At 39.1% G+C, this 20,839-nt stretch overlaps 1 protein-coding gene across 1 annotated transcript; it reads right to left on the reverse strand.

Moving 5' to 3' along the window:
• Nucleotides 1–2,950: 2,950 nt before the first annotated feature.
• Nucleotides 2,951–20,007, reverse strand: LOC120439095 (protein mono-ADP-ribosyltransferase PARP14-like). The gene is made up of 13 exons (XM_039609797.1): nt 20,000–20,007; nt 19,074–19,158; nt 18,756–18,989; nt 18,164–18,388; nt 17,969–18,023; nt 17,660–17,806; nt 13,545–13,607; nt 13,288–13,464; nt 13,031–13,207; nt 12,314–12,904; nt 9,644–9,780; nt 7,197–7,377; nt 2,951–4,019 (listed from the first exon to the last, which is right to left on the reverse strand). The coding sequence occupies exons 2-13, from the start codon at nt 19,149–19,151 to the stop codon at nt 3,727–3,729; spliced, it is 2,358 nt and encodes a 785-aa protein (XP_039465731.1). The 5' UTR covers nt 19,152–19,158; nt 20,000–20,007; the 3' UTR covers nt 2,951–3,726.
• Nucleotides 20,008–20,839: the final 832 nt, after the last annotated feature.

A 20,839-nucleotide genomic window follows, 5' to 3' on the forward strand; every position in this document is an offset into this window, starting at 1 on the left:
TATACCTGAGAGGAGGATTGCTGAGGTGTTTTGAGAAATGATATGACTAATCTTTTTCTTTTAATTTCCTAAGATCGGGTGAAGCATTTTGAGTTTGTGACACATAAGATGTGTCAAAAGGGGGGATTTAAGGTTTAATTTGAAATGGGTTTTAGGATCATTTTATGACTTTTGGGGGTTTTGATAATTTTATTTTGGGCTACCAAAAATTGAAGAGTGCCTGCCCGAAGGGCTACCAGAGATTTTGAAATTTTGCGAGCCCCGACTTAGAGTAAAACTGGACTGTCACCGGCCTCAGGCTCTTCACCTTTTCAAAGACAAAGCAGTCATTTAGATAAAATATTAGATATTGTTTACCTGTAAATGCACAAAGAGAATTTAGAAATGTAATTATTGTCAAGAGTGAAAAAGCACTGATAGTGTAATCTACAGCTGTGGCCAAACGTTTAGAGAATGAGAAGTGTTGTTTATTTACAAAGTTTGCTGTTTCAGTGATAGTTGTATATCATATTATATCACTTCAAATGGAGGTGATCCAGTAATGCTGCACTAATGAATTAGACTAACTATTCACTTTAGCTAAAGTTATTAAGTTAGCTAAAGAGTTGGGATGCTGTGTAAGACATAAATAAAGCTAAAATACAAAGGTTTGGACACTGTTTTGCATGTTTCCCTACTGTAGGGGTCTCTGCAAGCATACAGGGCTCTGACAGGGTACAAGATGACAACTTTGGAATTCTACTAGAAACAGTCGATCATATTTGTTTGTCAAAGCTAAATCCAGGGCAAACTACGCTAAATTAGCGTTTTTAGCTAACAGCTACAATAAGCATAAAAGTTACTGTACGGCTATCATTTGTTAACATGACACTTGTTCTTATACATGTAATACATTTATTACCAACCTGAGAGTTTATCCGCTGGTCATTCGACATGACGAATGACTTCTGAAGTCTTAATTCAGCTCAAGACGCTGTAGATTCCCGTCAGTAACACTTTCGGTCCGCTAGTAAAACGTAGTTCTATTAATCTGCGCTCGTTTACTCTTGAACCGGAACCGGATGTAAGTTCCAAAAAAATGAATTTTGGAACTGAAATTGAATTGTAGAACTGAAACTGAATGGTGAGAGTGAAACTGAAATTATTCGAGAGCTGAATTTTTAAAGGATAAAATGCAGTTTCAAAGCAAATGAATTCATTTTCAATATATAAAATTCAATTTCAATTTAGTGATGATCATTTTCAAACCATAAATTCAATTTCAAATTAGACTAATTCAAATTCAGTTTTCAAAAGCATTTATTCAAGTTACAATTCAGATTCAGTCTGAGCAATTCAAATTCAAATTTAACTTATTCAAATTTAGTTTCTGATGGCACAGATTTCTGCCCATAGAGGCTGCCGTTTTCTGTGACAGTTTCAATCAAAATTAGAAATCTGGGAGACTGAGATAACTAATAGTGCTGCCTGTTGTGCAGTTAGTTTCCAAAACACGTTATTCATGGTTACATACAATTTTAGACTGATGTGGGCCAAAGCCTAGCATAGCCAGTAACGTTATTATGACGGACACATTTTATGAGTGAACTTGACTTTAAGTGACTTACAGGTTTCTTTGAAAAATACTTTCTTATATCCAGGTTCTTGCTTTTTGCTGCCATCCTCCTCTCCTCCTTGCAGGCCCTCGCAGTGCAGGCTTGCCGCTGCTAAAACTAAACAGAGCTCCCTGAAAGGCACAGCCAATCACACTGGCCATATTTGTCACATGAGGTAGGACTCCAGTAGAGAACGTAATTAACTCTTTCTGCACTGCTGGGTGAATGAGTGTTACGGCCCCTGGCCTCATGTGGCCCCGCCTTCCTCTATGGAAATCAATGAGTTCCAGGACTCACGGGTGATTGGCTGGCCAGGGACCTATGCCCGCCCAACTTCATGCAGATCAGAGTGTGCCAGTCCACACACACCACTGGCTGCTGCAGGAGCCTTGAACACGACGGACCAATGACGCGCCTGCCTGCATTTACTGGGAAGCATAAAAGGCTGAGGATTCTTCATTCATGGGGGGAGTTGTTGATGTGAACAGGCTGTGTAGACTGTCCCTCCTGCCTTTGCCTTTGCACTGCTGCCCTTTGCAACCTTTGTGTTGAGTAACTGCCTGTGAGATGATTAGTGTTCTACTGGTGTTATTAGTGTTATTTGAATATATGAGTTGTTTGTTATGTTTGTTTAAATCACCCTATTGCCTAGTGAGTTGTTGTAACAGTTTTCAGTTGTGTTAATAAACCTTCTATTTTCTTTTTTTATCTAACCCTCCTGCCTCTGGACTCATTTATGTTACAGCCCTTGTCGCCTAGCAGAGCCGGGTCGTAACAATGAGACGTTGACAGATCATTTTTTTTCTTTCTATCGGGTTTGTTTTTCTTTACTTGAAGAGATCAAATTATTGGTGGGGACAATTCAATAATCACTGGATACTGATGGGGACATGTCCCTTCTGTCCGTTCCGTTCAAATCTACGCCCTTGCTTCTGGACATGCTAAAGGAAGGTAGAAGTAACCGTATTTTTCGGACCATAAGGTAGACCGCATTATAAGACGCATTAAACGAAACAAAACAGTCAGAAGAGTCAAACTTTACTCAACTCATTCTTCTTGCTTCCTCTACTCCCATACCATTGACTCATTAATGCTCTATTCCCATGTTCTGGACCTGAAAACAGGGTCTGATCTTTAGTTTTTTTCTATAATACTGGACTTATTTTTCTATGAAGGTTTGAACTTGGAGAGTGTTTAAACAAGAGAGAAAAGTGTGAAAATGTTCATGCCTCTTTGAGAAAAGTGTATAAAGTGTGTAGTGAGAGGTTTTACAGCCTTAAAACATCTATAATAATTGTAAAAAATAAAGTTTGCTACATTGCCGATTTCACCTATCGCAGATTATTTTTAGAACCTAACTCCCGAGACAAAAAAGGGACCACTGTAACACATTACTTATAACGCGTTACTGCCCATCTCTGGTTACAACTATTCAATTAAAAATTCACAGTTTCATTTGGAATGTTGATCACCCACCTACTCTAATTTTTCCCTCTTTTAAGCATGGACCAGACTATCATTCAATAAATCTTTATTATGGTATTGTGAAAAGTTCTCAGATTAATTAGATGTGATTCTAAGTGTTTTATACTTTACAAAGTGAAGATATATGATGCAAATGTCAACTATATAAAAGATTAAAAACTGCATAATCTTGTAATATGTTTCCAGTGTTTATATACATATCCACCTGAGAACCGAGAATAACAGACTCTTCCCATTGACCTTTTTTTGGTGATTTTCTTCCTCTTTGGAGGTAATAGAGACAATCCAAACACATGAGATATCAATGGAAAGCCCAGGATGTCCTCTATGTAGTACATCAGGACTTAATAGGGTAGCTCAAATAGGTCAGAAGATATTGACTAAAAACAAATGTCCATTACAGAGACCATAAATGAATAGGCTGGTTCTCAGGACTTTTCATTTCATTTAATCAGAAGCAGCTACTGTTTAGCTAATTCAGTGGCAGATCAATAATTAAGTTTAAAATCAGATATAATTCAATACTTAATTTAATTTCATTAAATATAATTGTCTGTAGTTTCAAATGTACATATATAAGTTTTATATTATTATTTTGGGGTTTTTAAGACACCTTCCTTTGTAAACAGTGGAAAACACTTTTCCTTTACTCTCCCTTGAATGTGATGAGGTAGTCAGGGTACGCTTGGTTGTCATGAAACACAACATACATGCTGGGTTTATACATTCTGTCTACCACGCTGTCATAACGGTCATGAGGCTGCTGGGGGTTTCGAGGTGGAGGCACCATCATATCCTTTTGGCCCTGAGTGTAGACGCCTGTGACGACTTGGGCGACGAACATTAACTGAGAACCATCAGCAGCTGGCTTGGAGTAGGTGGGGTGGGCTGAGTAGCTGGCATTTACAGCAAAGTAAGTCCCACGACCGTATGAAGTTGCTGAGTGTGTAAAGAAAAAAACAAAATTAACAATAGGTGATCCTATTTACACTGTAGTGACTTGCAACATTAACTACATGATACCCCTCAGCCTCCTGGCAGTAGTCTCTTTAGGTGTCACAAATACCCTGGAAGTACAAACTCTAGAACACAGAATTACTAGTTCACTATACTGTTACTTTCATATCTTTCACCATGTGTTTTAACTACACTGTTGATTGACAGGAACACAAAAACATCTTTCAACCTGATAAGGAATCAAGTGCTGTTATTGTACTAGGTCTGAAAACATCTTCACAATCACTTAAAACCCCACCGACACTTAAACCCCCAGGTTTCATGTGTCGCTAAAGCTACAAATGCTTAACAGTGTAAAAAGAAAAAACACAAAAAACAAATCCCTGTCTTCCATGTCATCCTTCAAACACCAATGTCACCAGACATGAAAATAATTTATTCATTCTTATGTGCGCGTAATCACAGTGTATTCTTACCTGCATTGTCCTGACAGTATGCAGGACCAAACAGTGGTTATAGTTGACTGCCTGTTACTTGTCAAAGGTTTCTTTAAACACATTAACTCTCCTCATTGGTAACTAGTAACAAATACTGTAATTAACACTTAACTCTATGCACCTTAAGAGTCAGTTCTCTGAAGCGTGGATCATCCTTTAACACTTCTCTTATCAAATTGTGCTCTGGCCCAAAATTCCATACAGTTGTACTTACACTTGTATCCTCCTGACAATCAGCAATACAAATTTGTCCTCTGTAGAGGACATTTCTAAACCTGAATATCTCCCATCCACTGCATACTACAGAATTACCTCCTTTTGGTATCTACAGAGTACATTTAGGGCTTTCCAATGATACCAAATGTGAAGAGGTGAGGCTTTGGGAACTTTAGTTTTTTCATCAAGGAACATGACGGCCATCACTACAAGCACATTTTATGGGAAGAAAAAAAGTAAGTGCATAAAACTTTTTATTGAGCAATTTTTGACTATAAATGTTGTTAACATATTTTAGATAAGTCCCTTAATAATAACACATTAAAGCATAGTATGCTAATTTTACTTTAATTAAGGATAGTATTGAAGTGTTTAAAGCAGGGGTAGGCAACCTTTCTGATGGCGAGCGTCATTTAAAATTTCTTCAGAAGTCAGCGTGCCATATGATTGCATTAGCAATAAATTTAATAACGCTCTATATGTACAGTTACACAAAGTACAGAACCACTTTATAGAATTATATTTGTTTGCAGATGTTGGCAGCTATCAGCGAATAGTTATCAGCTATTTTGAAACAAGAAAGTCCATAACAAGAACTCCATAACAGCAAATGGACTGTACAACAGAAAATACAAATGCTATTTATGGTCTCCTCACAACAATGATAAGAAAAATAAACTAAGCCAATATGGCATGTTTGTTAATACAGAGACACACATGTTAATGTGATCTCTGGTCTCCCACTCAGAGACACAGGTCTACGAGTGTCCAGCATTCAGACGGCTACCTGAGGACACTCATGTGAGAGAAAATCTGCTTTGGTTGTAAGCTTCAGATAATTATTTAATGACAGCGAGACATTTTACATGAGAATAAGAAAGTATTTCTTTGTGCCCCCCTTTCCCTGTTAATGCCCTACCTGGCCCCCCTGGCAAAACTTTGCTAGATCCGCCCCTGCACAGTTACCAGCTGTCAGCTACTTAGAAAATTATATTGGTGTTATTTGTCTCTCAGAAACAGTTGATAACTTCCCTTCAACTCATTCATGTCACCTAAAAGGTAAACCTGTTTCTCCATCACCTGTTCAGCTCTGATGATTCAGTAAGGACATCTCCTGGTTTCATCTGCATGTTTCCCTCTCACCAGATAACCAAACCGACATCATGACCAGCAGCTTTTACAGCTGTGGCTCCAGCAAACATCAGTTGATACTAGAAATTGACATTAAATAAATTCTAACAACAGCTGATCAAGCTTAAACATGCTGCTATACAGCCGGCTGTAGCTTTTCAGCTCACAGCCCGACAACACAACATCATAGATGGCACAGACTTTAAGGCGGTGAGGCGTGATTGCGGGTGCCGCTCAGGTGCGTCCGCCTCCCCTGCAGTGGCGCTGCAGACCACGCCACACACATTAACCAGGTAAAATACATATTTAGGCAGAATTTTTCAAATATCTATTTTTCATTTTTTAGCAGCATAGAGCTTTTTTTCCAATTGTTTTTTAAAAGTCAGGTCAAGGCTCCAAAAGCCCAAAGGCGATATAAGGGTGGCGGCTCACAACAGTTTCTGTTTGCTACATGGATCATTTTAGTTCATGTTGGTGTCTTTCCTTTTGTTATATTTCTTTAACAGTTCAAAATGTGTTAATTACATAAATTAAATTAAATTTTCTCTGTAGCACTTCATGGATTTCATAAGCAACACACTTTAGTTGTTCACACAAAGCATAAAGGTAAAAAAAAACAAAACAATATATACAGTGTTATCTTCATTTTAGATGTCAAAAAGTATTTGCGTGTTTTCTTTTTCTTGGAAACCGGGTCCAAATGGCTCTTTCGGTGTTAAAGGTTGCTGACCCCTGCTCTAGGGTGTTTCACAATTTCTTTGAGCATTGCAAGGTCCTGACCTTGGGGCAACTTTGCTTGGACGTCCACCTCTAGGAAGATTGTGGTTATTGTGTTGACACACACCTGAATGCTCTAGATCAGTAGAATGCCAAAACTCCTGTTTTTATGAAGATGTTTTCTTAAGGGGACACTTTGGTTTTCATACACTGGTTCCCCCTTTTGCTTAATTTTTATTAAATGAATAATGAAACTTAATATACCATGTTTTCCTATCAACCGGGGTTTTATTTACTTAATTTTAAGACTAGACTGCTAAGGACCAGGTTACTTTTATTATGCCCTGAAACACAAAACCTGTTAATGTAAAGACAATGGGGGGGGTTTTCTTTCAACATTTAATTGTAGCTCTCCTTGTTCTACTTGTTTAGTGCTTTGAAAATATTCATGCAAATGTAAGAAGACTCTGGTGTTGACTTTGGTTAAAACATGTTATGCAAGTTGTCGGCACTGACAGTTTGCATTTGGTACTTTTCAAAACCTTAGGAGATAAATGCTCATATGTTCTGTAATTGTAGACTATAAAAACACTATCACCATTTTGCCCAGCAAAGCGCCTGTTGAATCCAGTTTTCATTATGGAGTAACAATTTTCCTGGGTCGTCCCGTGGTACAGAAGTTTCTCTCCTACTCCTCCCTCCTGTGCGTTCTTATCAGAAATGTGCTTCTTTTGTGCTTCATAGGCGCGACGCAGGTGAACGTTCTGCAAACGGTCAATCTGATAGAAAGAACAAGGCCAAAGGATCAACAAGCTGCCAAACAAGGTAATCAAGGATATTAATTACATCTGAGGGGTAGTTTTATACTTATATTATGTGGGCCTTAAATTGAGGCGTGCATCTCAGGTATGAGAAACATCTGTGTTATCAACAGCAATCAATTAATTATTTTAATACTGCAAATCTGAAAAACTGAAAAGACGATGATTTGCAGGTAGGTTTTACAACTGTATTATAATATGTTTCTTTGTATTGTATTGTCATCATCAATTCACTGGACTATAGAGATATAGTGGACTGAAACTAAAACCCTCCTACAATCCCAAATGAATGAATGAATAAATTAATTAATAAATAATTACAATTTAATTAAATAAATTATATCTTTTGCATGGGGAAATTAGTTTTTTCAATAAAATGTGACGTTAAGTGATTTCTTGTAACTTGTTTGAGCCACCGGGTGATCGTGGCTCAAGAGTTGGGAGGTCGCCTTGTAATCGGAAGGTTGCCGGTTCGACCCCCGGTTCGACAGTCTCGATCGTTGTATCCTTGGGCAAGACACTTCACCCGCTGCCTACTGGTGGTGGTCAGCCTCCGTCAGTGCGCCCCAGGGTGGTTGTGTAACTTGCCATCACCAGTGTGTGAATGGGTGGATGACAGAATGTCTAAAGCACTTTGGGGTCCTTAGGGACTAGTAAAGCGCTTTACAAATACAGGCCATTTACCATTTGTATCCATGTATATGGAAGTGAAACACTTGCACAAACTAAGGAACTGAAATAATGTCCCAGCATGACCTATGCAAAGATACAGTTTTCGCAAAGTACATTGCTCTGACCGGTCAATCTCACACGCTATTTACACACACTGTGTGTATATTTGTATCAGTATGTGTGTATATCTACATATATATATATATATATTAGAGCTGGGCGATAAAACGATAACGATATGTATTGCGAAATAACTTTTTCTCGATAGAAAAATTAAACTATTGCGATAGGCCTCATCTCTCTTGTCCTCTTTAAAAAAAAAAAAAAACAGCCAATCCAAATTAAGTAGCGCAGAGCCGAACCAATCACAGCCGCAGGCGTCACGTCCACGTGACTTGTTACGTACAGCACAAGCGCCAAAGGCGCACATGTGTATTGTTTTTGCAGCTGTGCAGCCGGGTAATGAAGGAAATGAGTTTGCCGACTAGAGAAAAATCAACCGAGAGCGTAGAGCGAAGGTTACCGAAGAAAAAACAGATGATGGTTCCAATGCCGGAGAGCTTATCGAATGGAAGGGCCACAGAAGTTCCGTAGTGTGAAGGTATTTCGGCTATTTCAAGTCTGACAAAAAACAGAGTAGCGCGCACTGTAAATTGTGCCGAAAGCAAGTCTGGAAATACAATAAAGCGGTGCATGCTCAATCTCTGACTGAAAGTGCTAATTCGTCATTCGGCTTTTGTCAGACTAAAGTCACTGTTAAAACTGTTTGAAAAGCTAAGCTATACAACAAGGAGAGATTGAGAATTTCCTTTTAGTTCTCAGTTTATTTGATATTGACAAAAGTTAGTCAATTTTGTCTGTTCTTCTGTAAAACAAACTAAGGTTTATTTTTAGAATTAATATTTTGTTTCTAAGTGGAATTGACAATTTAGTGGTCTGTTTTGTTTGTTCTATTTTGAAACTTAAACGCTTTAGCGGCTGCCTTTTGTGTAGTTTGCAATATTTGCCTTTATTTATCTGAAACTGAAGTCTCATGTTCCTTAAGTACATCTGCCCTGTTGAACTTATTATGGGAAATAAATATTTTAATTAAAACAAGCTGCTAATTATTTCACATTTTACTTGTGAGCAACGGCACATTTAAATCTTACAAATATAGTTATTTGGCTTATATCGTGAAATATATCGTTATCGCCTGAAATGAAAAAAACATATCGTGATATGAAAAAATCTTATATCGCCCAGCTCTAATATATATGTATATCTCTGGGCATGTTGCTGGGCTTACAAAACAAAATGGTAGGATATCATAATCAGGAAGCAATAATAAATAAATAATGGGGATAATATACACATATATTAAATCAAAGTAAATAAGAAATATCTATTTGTTCCACTTTACAGTAGCATAATATTTCATGAATAACATTTAAATAACATTGGTTGTAATTCTTTGGAAGAATAAAGTAGTGATGAAGCAGCATGCATATAATAATACAGGTAATAAAAAATAGAAACTGAAATGTTCATTTGCGCAGGGAGAGCAACCCACCTTCATCACAGTTTTGGTGACGGTTCGGTTGAAGGCCTTCTTCACTGTTTGGTACTCTGCAGAGGAAAATTCCAGGGGAATGACCTTCATACTTTCACTGGCAGCCATGCTGTCCCAGTACAGAGGGAAAGTAAAATCTGAAAGAGAGAAGCATATATAGCATATACAGCATACACATGAGAAGACACAGGGAGAGCCTATGCTGAGATTTATTTTTTGCTATTTACCACAAATTTTGTAGTAAGTGGCAATCAACAAATCAAATATATATATACATATATACACACACACATATGTGGGATGGTCTGTGAATAAAACCAAACCAAAACATGTAATAGAGGCCTTCTGACAATAATATAACACTCCTTCTAAATTAGACATGAAGACATGAAATACAGGGAGTGCAAAATTATTAGGCAAGTTGTATTTTTGAGGAATAATTTTATTATTGAACAACAACCATGTTCTCAATGAACCCAAAAAACTCATTAATATCAAAGCTGAATGTTTTTGGAAGTAGTTTTTAGTTTGTTTTTAGTTTTAGCTATTTTAGGGGATATCTGTGTGTGCAGGTGACTATTACTGTGCATAATTATTAGGCAACTTAACAAAAACAAATATATACCCATTTCAATTATTTATTTTTACCAGTGAAACCAATATAACATCTCCACATTCACAAATATACATTCCTGACATTCAAAAACAAAACAAAAACAAATCAGCGACCAATATAGCCACCTTTCTTTGCAAGGACACTCAAAAGCCTGCCATCCATGGATTCTGTCAGTGTTTTGATCTGTTCACCATCAACATTGCGTGCAGCAGCAACCACAGCCTCCCAGACACTGTTCAGAGAGGTGTACTGTTTTCCCTCCTTGTAAATCTCACATTTGATGATGGACCACAGGTTCTCAATGGGGTTCAGATCAGGTGAACAAGGAGGCCATGTCATTAGTTTTTCTTCTTTTATACCCTTTCTTGCCAGCCACGCTGTGGAGTACTTGGACGCGTGTGATGGAGCATTGTCCTGCATGAAAATCATGTTTTTCTTGAAGGATGCAGACTTCTTCCTGTACCACTGCTTGAAGGTGTCTTCCAGAAACTGGCAGTAGGACTGGGAGTTGAGCTTGACTCCATCCTCAACCCAAAAAGGCCCACAAGCTCATCTTTGATGATACCAGCCCAAACCAGTACTCCACCTCCACCTTGCTGGCGCCTGAGTCGGACTGGAGCTCTCTGCCCTTTACCAATCCAGCCACGGGCCCATCCATCTGGCCCATCAAGACTCACTCTCATTTCATCAGTCCATAAAACCTTAGAAAAATCAGTCTTGAGATATTTCTTGGCCCAGTCTTGACGTTTCAGCTTGTGTGTCTTGTTCAGTGGTGGTCGTCTTTCAGCCTTTCTTACCTTGGCCATGTCTCTGAGTATTGCACACCTTGTGCTTTTGGGCACTCCAGTGATGTTGCAGCTCTGAAATATGGCCAAACTGGTGGCAAGTGGCATCTTGGCAGCTGCACGCTTGACTTTTCTCAGTTCATGGGCAGTTATTTTGCGCCTTGGTTTTTCCACACGCTTCTTGCGACCCTGTTGACTATTTTGAATGAAACGCTTGATTTTTCGATGATCACGCTTCAGAAGCTTTGCAATTTTAAGACTGCTGCATCCCTCTGCAAGATATCTCACTATTTTTGACTTTTCTGAGCCTGTCAAGTCCTTCTTTTGACCCATTTTGCCAAAGGAAAAGAAGTTGCCTAATAATTATGCACACCTGATATAGGGTGTTGATGTCATTAGACCACACCCCTTCTCATTACAGAGATGCACATCACTTAATATGCTTAATTGGTAGTAGGCTTTCGAGCCTATACAGCTTGGAGTAAGACGACATGCATGAAGAGGATGATGTGGACAAAATACTCATTTGCCTAATAATTCTGCACTCCCTGTAGATGGACAACATGATCCTCCCTTATTGCTGATGTGGGATTTTTATATTTCTTGATTAAAAATGAACTGACTATGGTTACTTTCATATTTACTTTTGCAACCTTCTTTACTGCAATTAGTTTAGTAGTAACATAATTTCCTTAGGGATTAATTGAAGTATTCTGATTCTGATTTTTTGTGTAATTATTTCTTTAAAAACCTTAAAATTTCTTAACATTTATTCCACCTCCCATTCTTACTTACCCTGGCCCTCCCTCTCCCCCATTCCCTCATACATCATTCATAGACGTAGGGTCTTGATGGAGGGTTGTGGCTTGCATAGGTCACAGTGGGTGGAGCCATCTTTCTGCACCCCTGTTTCACACACCCTACTAGGTACACACGGGTCACATTTTTTTGTATCACCTCTCTCTGCCAGGTACTGGGTGATTTTTGGATGCCTGGAGCCCAGGACCCTGATCTATGGCTTGAACCAGGGAAGCCAGGCTCTAGCGGTGTCGTCTGTACATTTTTAAGTTTTGTGTTCCAAGTGTTGTATGATTGTTTTACTTACAGGTGCCGCAGTTTGCAATACATTTTGCATTTCTATTTGTACTCTGTCCTTTCATTACATCTTGTACACTTTAACATTTGTTTCTTTTGGTTTTATATTACTCTCAAGCATTAAAATCCAGCATCAGTCAGGCTTATTTTGTAACATCACTGAGATCTTCTCACCTGGGAGATTCTCAAGTCGTTTCAGCTTCATCGTCTGTCTGCTCAGTTGTTGTGTGGCTATCATCATATGTAGATTAACCTCCCATATGAGTTCCTGTGCATCTGTTATTCCTTCTGTTAATTTGTTGTTTTCCAGTTGGTGATTGGCTGTTTTGGGAAGGCGTTCCCAGTTACCGTTATGTGCCAGGATGCACCAAACCACTCGGAGGTACAAATCCTCCTCCTCCCTGACTCTCACCTCTCTAGCAAGAGCCATTAACTGAAAATGATTCATTTTCTGCATCACCCGGGTGACCCCATCTTTTAGCCCACTCACTGTTAGGGTGCCAGACTGATCAGTTTGCATGAATAAACCCTCAGACTCCACCAGCTCCTTCAGCTCCATCATGTCATCCTGGCTGAGGAGTTCCAGTTGCTCCTTGGAGTACTGTGTCTGATTTTGATGCTTCAGCTTTTCCATGGCACAGTAAACATGTTTTTTGGAAAGACGCAAGACAGACTGCTGACTTGTAGACCTGATTCGGAGTCTACTGAGGCATGCACTCACAGAAGGAGGGGGCTGTTGTTGCTGTTGTTGTTCTTGAAATAACACTGAAAGGTTGATCAAACAAATAAGCAAGTATTTTCAGTAAAATAATAAATGTAATCTCTTTTTATTTTAAAAGTCAATACACTAAATAACCACACAAGATGGCAGTTTGTGAATACTTTTGTCACCTCTGTTGATGACAGCTGGGGAATACATCTGCATTGCTTCCTCTTTAAAAGCCAAGAAGACATCGATCTTAATCAGGATGAGGCGGATGTTGGTGAGGCTGTTCATGATTGATGCAGATGACTTGATGCCTCGAAGAATGGCTCCTGCCACAATAGCAGCATTCAACCCTCCAGCTCCTGTTAAAACACCACTTGCATTCAGGTGTGTGTGTTTAAAAACAAACAGAATAAATAGAAATGCTAAACAAAATACTTACCAGCACACATGGCAGGAATTGCCACTGAACTGTAATTATACGATTCACAGTAGTAAATGATATCACATACAAGTTGTTCAATGAGGACTTCATCCTGCTTTCCATGCACGTGAAAAATAGCTTTACAGGGGAAGTTTCCAGGCTGGGTCACATAAATTTCTCCTCGATTTACTTTTGCTACACAGAAAGTGGGAGAGGAATGATTGGTGAGAGGCAGATAAGATGAGAATTTAAGTAACTGCTTTTCTTTTTCTCACCTGCTTTTAGCTCGGCTTCCACCTCTGGTCCAGCTCTAGTTAAGATGTCTTTGCATACTCCATCTATAGAAGACGAGAAATCATAAAAATATACATTAAAGGACTTACAATCTGTCAGTGACATCCAGTCAGGTCCATATACAGTGGCTTGCAAAAGTATTCGACCCCCTTGAACGTTTCCAGATTTTGTCACATTACAGCCACAAGCATGAATCTATTGGAATTCCACGTGAAAGACCAATACAAAGTGGTGTACACGTGAGAAGTGGAACGAAAATCATACATGATTCCAAACATTTTTTACAAATAAATAACTGAAAAGTGGGGTGTGCGTAATTATTCAGCCCCCTGAGTCAATACTTTGTAGAACCACCTCTTGCTGCAATTACAGCTGCCAGTCTTTTAGGGTATGTCTCTACCAGCTTTGCACATCTAGCGACTGAAATCCTTGCCCATTCTTCTTTGCAAAACAGCTCCAACTCAGTCAGATTAGATGGACAGCGTTTGTGAACAGCAGTTTTCAGATCTTGCCACAGATTCTGGATTGGATTTAGATCTGGACTTTGACTGGGCCATTCTAACACATGGATATGTTTTGTTTTAAACCATTCCATTGTTGCCCTGGCTTTATGTTTTGGGTCGTTGTCCTGCTGGAAGGTGAACCTCCGCCCCAGTCTCAAGTCTTTTGCAGACTCCAAGAGGTTTTCTTCCAAGATTGCCCTGTATTTGGTTCCATCCATCTTCCCATCAACTCTGACCAGTTTACCTGTCCCTGCTGAAGAGAAGCACCCCCAGAGCATGATGCTGCCACCACCATATTTGACAGTGGGGATGCTGTGTTCAGAGTGATGTGCAGTGGTAGTTTTCCGCCACACATAGCGTTTTGCATTTAGTTCCATTTTGGTCTCATCTGACCAGAGCACCTTCTTCCACATGTTTGCTGTGTCCCCCACATGGCTTGTGGCAAACTGCAAACGGGACTTCTTATGGTTTTCTGTTAACAATGGCTTTCTTCTTGCCACTCTTCCATAAAGGCCAACTTTGTGCAGTGCACAACTAATAGTTGTCCTATGGACAGATTCCACCACCTGAGCTGTAGATCTCTGCAGCTCGTCCAGAGTCACCATGGGCCTCTTGGCTGCATTTCTGATCAGCGCTCTCCTTGTTCGGCCTGTGAGTTTAGGTGGACGGCCTTGTCTTGGTAGGTTTACAGTTGTGCCATACTCCTTCCATTTCTGAATGATTGCTTGAACAGTGCTCTGTGGGATGTTCAAGGCTTGGGAAATCGTTTTGTAGCCTAAGCCTGCTTTAAATTTCTCAATAACTTTATCCCTGACCTGTCTGGTGTGTTCTTTGGACTTCATGGTGTTGTTGCTCACAATATTCTCTTAGACAACCTCTGAGGCCGTCACAGAGCAGCTGTATTTGTACTGACATTAGATTACACACAGGTGCACTCTATTTAGTCATTAGCACTCATCAGGCAATGTCTATGGGCAACTGACTGCACTCAGACCAAAGGGGGCTGAATAATTACGCACACCCCACTTTGCAGTTATTTATTTGTAAAAAATGTTTGGAATCATGTATGATTTTCGTTCCACTTCTCACGTGTACACCACTTTGTATTGGTCTTTCACGTGGAATTCCAATAAAATTGATTCATGTTTGTGGCTGTAATGTAACAAAATGTTGAAAAGTTCAAGGGGCCGAATACTTTTGCAAGCCACTGTATAGTGGGACATCGACACAATTCTAACATTTTTGGCTCTATACGCCACCATAATGGATTTCAAATGATACGAACAAGATGTGCTTTAACTGCAGACTGTCAGCTTTTATTTGAGGGTATTTACATCCAAATCAGGTGAACGGTGTAGGAATTACAACAGTTTGCATATGTGCCTCCCACTTGTTAAGGGACCAAAAGTAATGGGACAGAATAAGAACGATAAATCAATCTTTCATTTTTTAATACTTGGTTGCAAATCTTTTGCAGTCAATTACAGCCTGAAGTCTGGAACACATAGACATCATCAGACGCTGGGTTTCATCCCTGGTGATGCTCTGCCAGGCCTCTACTGCAACCGTCGTCAGTTCCTGCTTGTTCTTGGGGCAATTTCCCTTCAGTTTTGTCTTCAGCAAGTGAAATGCATGCTCAATCGGATTCTGGTCAGGTGATTGACTTGGTCATCGCAAAACAGTCCACTTCTTTCCCTTCAAAAACTCTTTGGTTGCTTTTGCAGTATGCTTTGGGTCATTGTCCATCTGCACTGTAAAGCGGCGTCCAATGAGTTCTGAAGCATTTGGCTGAATATGAGCAGATAATATTGCCTGAAACACTTCAGAATTCATCGTGCTGCTTTTGTCAGCAGTCACATCATCAATAAATACAAGAGAACCAGTTCCACTGGCAGCCATACATGCATGACACTTCCACCACCATGCTTCACTGATGAGGTAGTATGCTTAGGATCATACGCAGTTCCTTTCCGTCTCCATACTCTTCTCTTCCCATCACTCTGGTACAAGTTGATCTTGGTCTCGTCTGTCCATAGGATGTTGTTCCAGAACTGTGAAGGCTTTTTTAGATGTCGTTTGGCACCTTAACCTTATTCTGGCCTTCCTGTTTTGGGGGCTCACCAATGGTTTACATCTTGTGGTGAACCCTCTGTATTCATACTGGTGGAATCTTCTCTTGATTGTTGACTTTGACACACATACACCTACCTCCTGGAGAGTGTTCTTGATCTGGCCAACTGTTGTGAAGGGTGTTTTCTTCACCAGGGAAAGGATTCTTCGGTCATCCACCACAGTTGTTTTCCGTGGTCTTCCGGGTCTTTTGGTGTTGCCGAGCACACCGGCATGTTCCTTCTTTTTGAGAATGTTCCAAACAGTTGTTTTGGCCACGCCTAATGTTTTTGCTATCTCTCTGATGGGTTTGTTTTGTTTGTTTCAACCCAATGATGGGTTGCTTCACCAATAGTGACAGCTCTTTGAATCTCATCTTGACAGTTGACAGCGACAGATTCCAAATGCAAATAGCACACGTGAAATGAACTCTGGACCTTTTATCTGCTCATTGTAATTGGGATAATGAGGGAATAACACACACCTGGCCACGGAACAGCTGAGAAGTCAATTGTCCCATTACACTGGTCCCTTAACAAGTGGGAGGCACATATGCAAACTGTTGTAATTCCTACACCGTTCACCTGATTTGGATGTAAATACCCTGAAATAAAAGTTGACAGTCTGCAGTTAAAGCACATCTTATCCGTTTCATTTGAAATCCATTGTGGTGGTGTATAGAGCCAAAAATGTTAGAATAGTGTCGATGTCCCAATATTTATGGACCTGACTGTACATACATAACTATTGCCATCTATTTTGTTAGCAACATGTAAACCTTTGCTTCTGTAAAGTTTAGGGCAAGCTGCACAGCTGATTAACAAATACATTTCTATTTGTTAGCATATAATAAAAGTCATTAAACAAAAAGAAAAGCTGGGGCTCCAAAAAGTCTAAGATAATCTTATTAAAATGAAGGTCTAATGCCTATTGGTTAAATACTGATATATTTAATAAATGTATTTAATTACTAAGTACAAATTTGGATCATCTCTGTAAATAACAACAATAATTGGACAATGCATGCCACAGTTTTATTTTAAGTTCCATTTTGTGTCGCAGTTGGATATGTAATAGAGATTCTACCCATTTGATTTCTTAGTCTTGCTTCCTGCTTAAAATGACTCATCAACCCTATTTCTCGTAATCAATCCAAATGCATTTATGGGAAATGGTACTCAAAGGTAAGTCAAAGGCTAATTCCTGCCAAACCTGCTTGGCTGGAAATGAAACATGTCTGACACCACAGGCCGTAAACCAGTTCACGAGTTCACCTCTGTTCTCTGCCAGACTGTCACTGACATCTTATCTTTGTTACAGTTTGATAATCTGAGTCCTGATTGCTTTCCATCACCTACGCCTAAGAGTTTTGCATTTTGTCATCCACTAAGCTTGTTCCTGCTGAATGTGTCTAATATGCGCTATATTTCACTATGAGAAACTATAACCATGATCGGTACTAGAGCATCCTCACTTTTACCTACCAAGCTTAAAACCTTTGAAGTTGGTTGTGTTCACCACAGCATCTGTAGTCTCATTAGTGATGTCACCAAACACCACATGTAGTTTAACCCCACTTCCCACTGTCATGATGACGTCATCTAGGTCGCTGGTGAAGGACCTGAAGATTGCTGAGAGTAACAACACCACACATTAGATTTTGTCTAATATTTAATCTGATGCCTGAGGGTCCTAATGAAGATGGTAAAATATGGCACTGGCTGAATGATTTTTATCTTCTCACTATGCGTTAATATCACATAATGAAGACAGTCTGAGTAGTGCTAGTTTACCTTGGCCTCCCTGGTTCATATTTAAGCTGAGCTGTTTGTAGACATCGTGGTAGCACTGTAGATAAAAACACAGAATAACACGATAGATAATTGATGCATAGTCAGGACAGCCGTTTTTGTTTTTAAAAGTGCTTTATAAATAAAGTGTGATATGCATGTTACATATCAGATCAGGACATATCGACTGACACTGACCTCCTCAGAATCAGGGTAGCCAGGTTTAATGACAATGTTGATGTTTGTAAGAGAGCCAGAGGATGCAGATAATCCAAACTGGTGAATGATGTCAGTCAACACTTGAGTGGCTTCTCTCAGCGGGTATTTTAAAACAATTCCTGGCCCAATGATTGGAATGGCCACTGAACCCAAATTCTGCTGTACACAAAGCTCCAGAGACTTCTTCAGACCGTTACCAAGAGCCTGCAAATCAAAAGTTACATATTTTTAAACAATGCTTTCAAACTTAACTCTTGGATTGCACACTGCAACTAACAGAGCAGACATGGAAAACTGTGAGGCTCCAAAAAAAAGTTGTATAAATCTTTCCTTGCATTTATCTAGTTTGACCATTAATGCTTTTGCTTTTCAGTTAAATATTTTATTACCTTTTCTTTTGTCTGTGCTTCTACTTTTGCACACACGAACTTATATATCTCTGGTTTTTCCAGTTAATCCTTTCAAATATGCACCACTTTAAAGTGAATTTCTGTGGATTTCTGAAGGTAAATTAACGATGAATTAATTTTTTTCCATCACCAGAGATGATAATGAAAGTCCTTAATTTTACCTGAACACTCTTTCCTCTTACTCCGTCCCAAGGCAAGCATTCAATGAAGAAAATCTTGGAGCAGCCCAGAGATGGAGGTGCATCAACCAGCTGAACATCTCCAGGTGTGAGGGCACAACTGCCTAAGACTAAATCAAACTTTAACTGTAATGTTAAAGCTTTAGCCAACAAACTGTTGCCAATATTTGTAGAAGTCAGCTGTTTGTTGAGCATGGGGGCCACCAGAACATCTGCCTGCAGAAATAATATTGAATAACATAATTGCTGATATTTTATTTGGGGATTATGGAAAATAGAATTGAATGAAAATAATCAAACCTGTTCATTTTCCAAACTGCTGAGTTTGATCTTCAGGTTTGTTCTGTTGATTGCAGAGTTTCCAACTGTGCTGTACATGCTGCTGCTGTAGATGAGAGATTAGATTAGATTAGATTAGTGATGTATTGCTGAGTCTGCTGGTGTTTTGTGGTCTTTGCGCATTTGTGGTGGCTCCAGTTTGCTTATCTCCGATAATGACTTGACAGGAGCTCTCTATCAGCTCTTTAGTCACTTTACCCTCTTCCTGGAAGTATTGCTGCACTGTAAAATCTAATTAGTTCCCAGAACTCAAAAAAATTATGGAAACTCATTGCCTCAAAAAAATTGAGTAAAGCTTAGCTAAAAATGACTAAGTTAGGACAACTTATTTACTTTGAGTACTCTGTACAAGCTCATTTGTTCCCAGAACTCAAAAAAACTGGATCAAGTTTACGTAAGATGACCAAGTTAGGGCAACTTACTCATTTTGAGTACACTGTACAGCCTTGTTAGTTCCCAGAACTCAAAAAAATTATGGAAACTCGTTGCCTCAAAAAAACTAAGTAAAGCTTACTTAAGATGACTGTTAGGACAACTTATACATTGCAAGTATGCAGTATTAACAATAACTTGATATTTCTGACTGTACAATACTATTTGTGTACCTACTGACAAACATTTCAAGTTTAACTAAATGAAAAAACAATTTGTGTAACCTGAATGTGATTAAAAATAATTAACAACACTTTTTGTAATGATGTTAAAAATCAGCCCAACTTTTATTTTCAAACACAACAAAGTACAACAGCCAACATACTGGACACTGTTCTGCTGAACAACAAACAGTTATATTGCCATCACTGTTTTAATCTTACAATGAAACAAAGTCTCAGATGTAATTATTCTGAAAATAAGTTTAGGTCTACCACAGTTTGTTTTGTACTTACTTATATAATCAAAATAAAATATTTATTGTTCTGTCACAAGTGCAGTCTCTAATTTAAACAACACATTTGTTTTCCATTCCAACACAGCAGCTGGAATGTTGTATTATTTTAAGGATGCTTGTTTCCAGTCCAGGCATTACTGCCTGAATGACTGTCATGGATCGAGGTGATCCAAATGTAGGTGCAGAAGAAAGTCTTTAACTTCCCTTAAGTACAGTGGCAGTGGATGTGGGTTGGAGATGCAATGAGCTTGAACCTGCAGGCGACCATCTTCACTGACCACACCATCTGTGACGGAGGACTCATCTCTCCTGTTGTCCTGCAAGCAAACAATCATATTTTTTGGAACATGAACTTAATTGCTTTCTTAAAACATTTTTTTCTGCATTCGGTATAGAACAGACTCCAATTTAGACAATCTCAGGCTCCCTCCCCACCAGAGAGGTGACATTCAATGTCCCAAATTGTCAGTCTGCATAGCCCTGACCACCACCCAACACACAATAATGTCATGAAAGCATCATTTTAAAAAGGGCTATGCAAACATGGCCAATAACTTTCATTCTAATGATGTGCAAAATGATTTTGGGCACAAAACAGATTTTGCTGTTAGAAAACTTGCAGACTTCACTATATACAGTGTAGACCCTCTAAACTAAGTTTGGGGGATGTGATCTTTCAAGAAATGCAGACCAAACTGTTGTTGTTTGTTTACTTACACAGCATGTCTTGTAGAATTAACTGTGGTCACCAGCAACAGCATAGTGCAGTCATATCTCAAGTCTAATAACAGAAGACAGGAAAAGATCAAGAAACAACTTCCTCAAACCAAAGCACAAA

The sequence above is a fragment of the Oreochromis aureus genome, linkage group 3, assembly GCF_013358895.1.
Source record: "Oreochromis aureus strain Israel breed Guangdong linkage group 3, ZZ_aureus, whole genome shotgun sequence".
Classification (NCBI taxonomy): domain Eukaryota; kingdom Metazoa; phylum Chordata; class Actinopteri; order Cichliformes; family Cichlidae; genus Oreochromis; species Oreochromis aureus.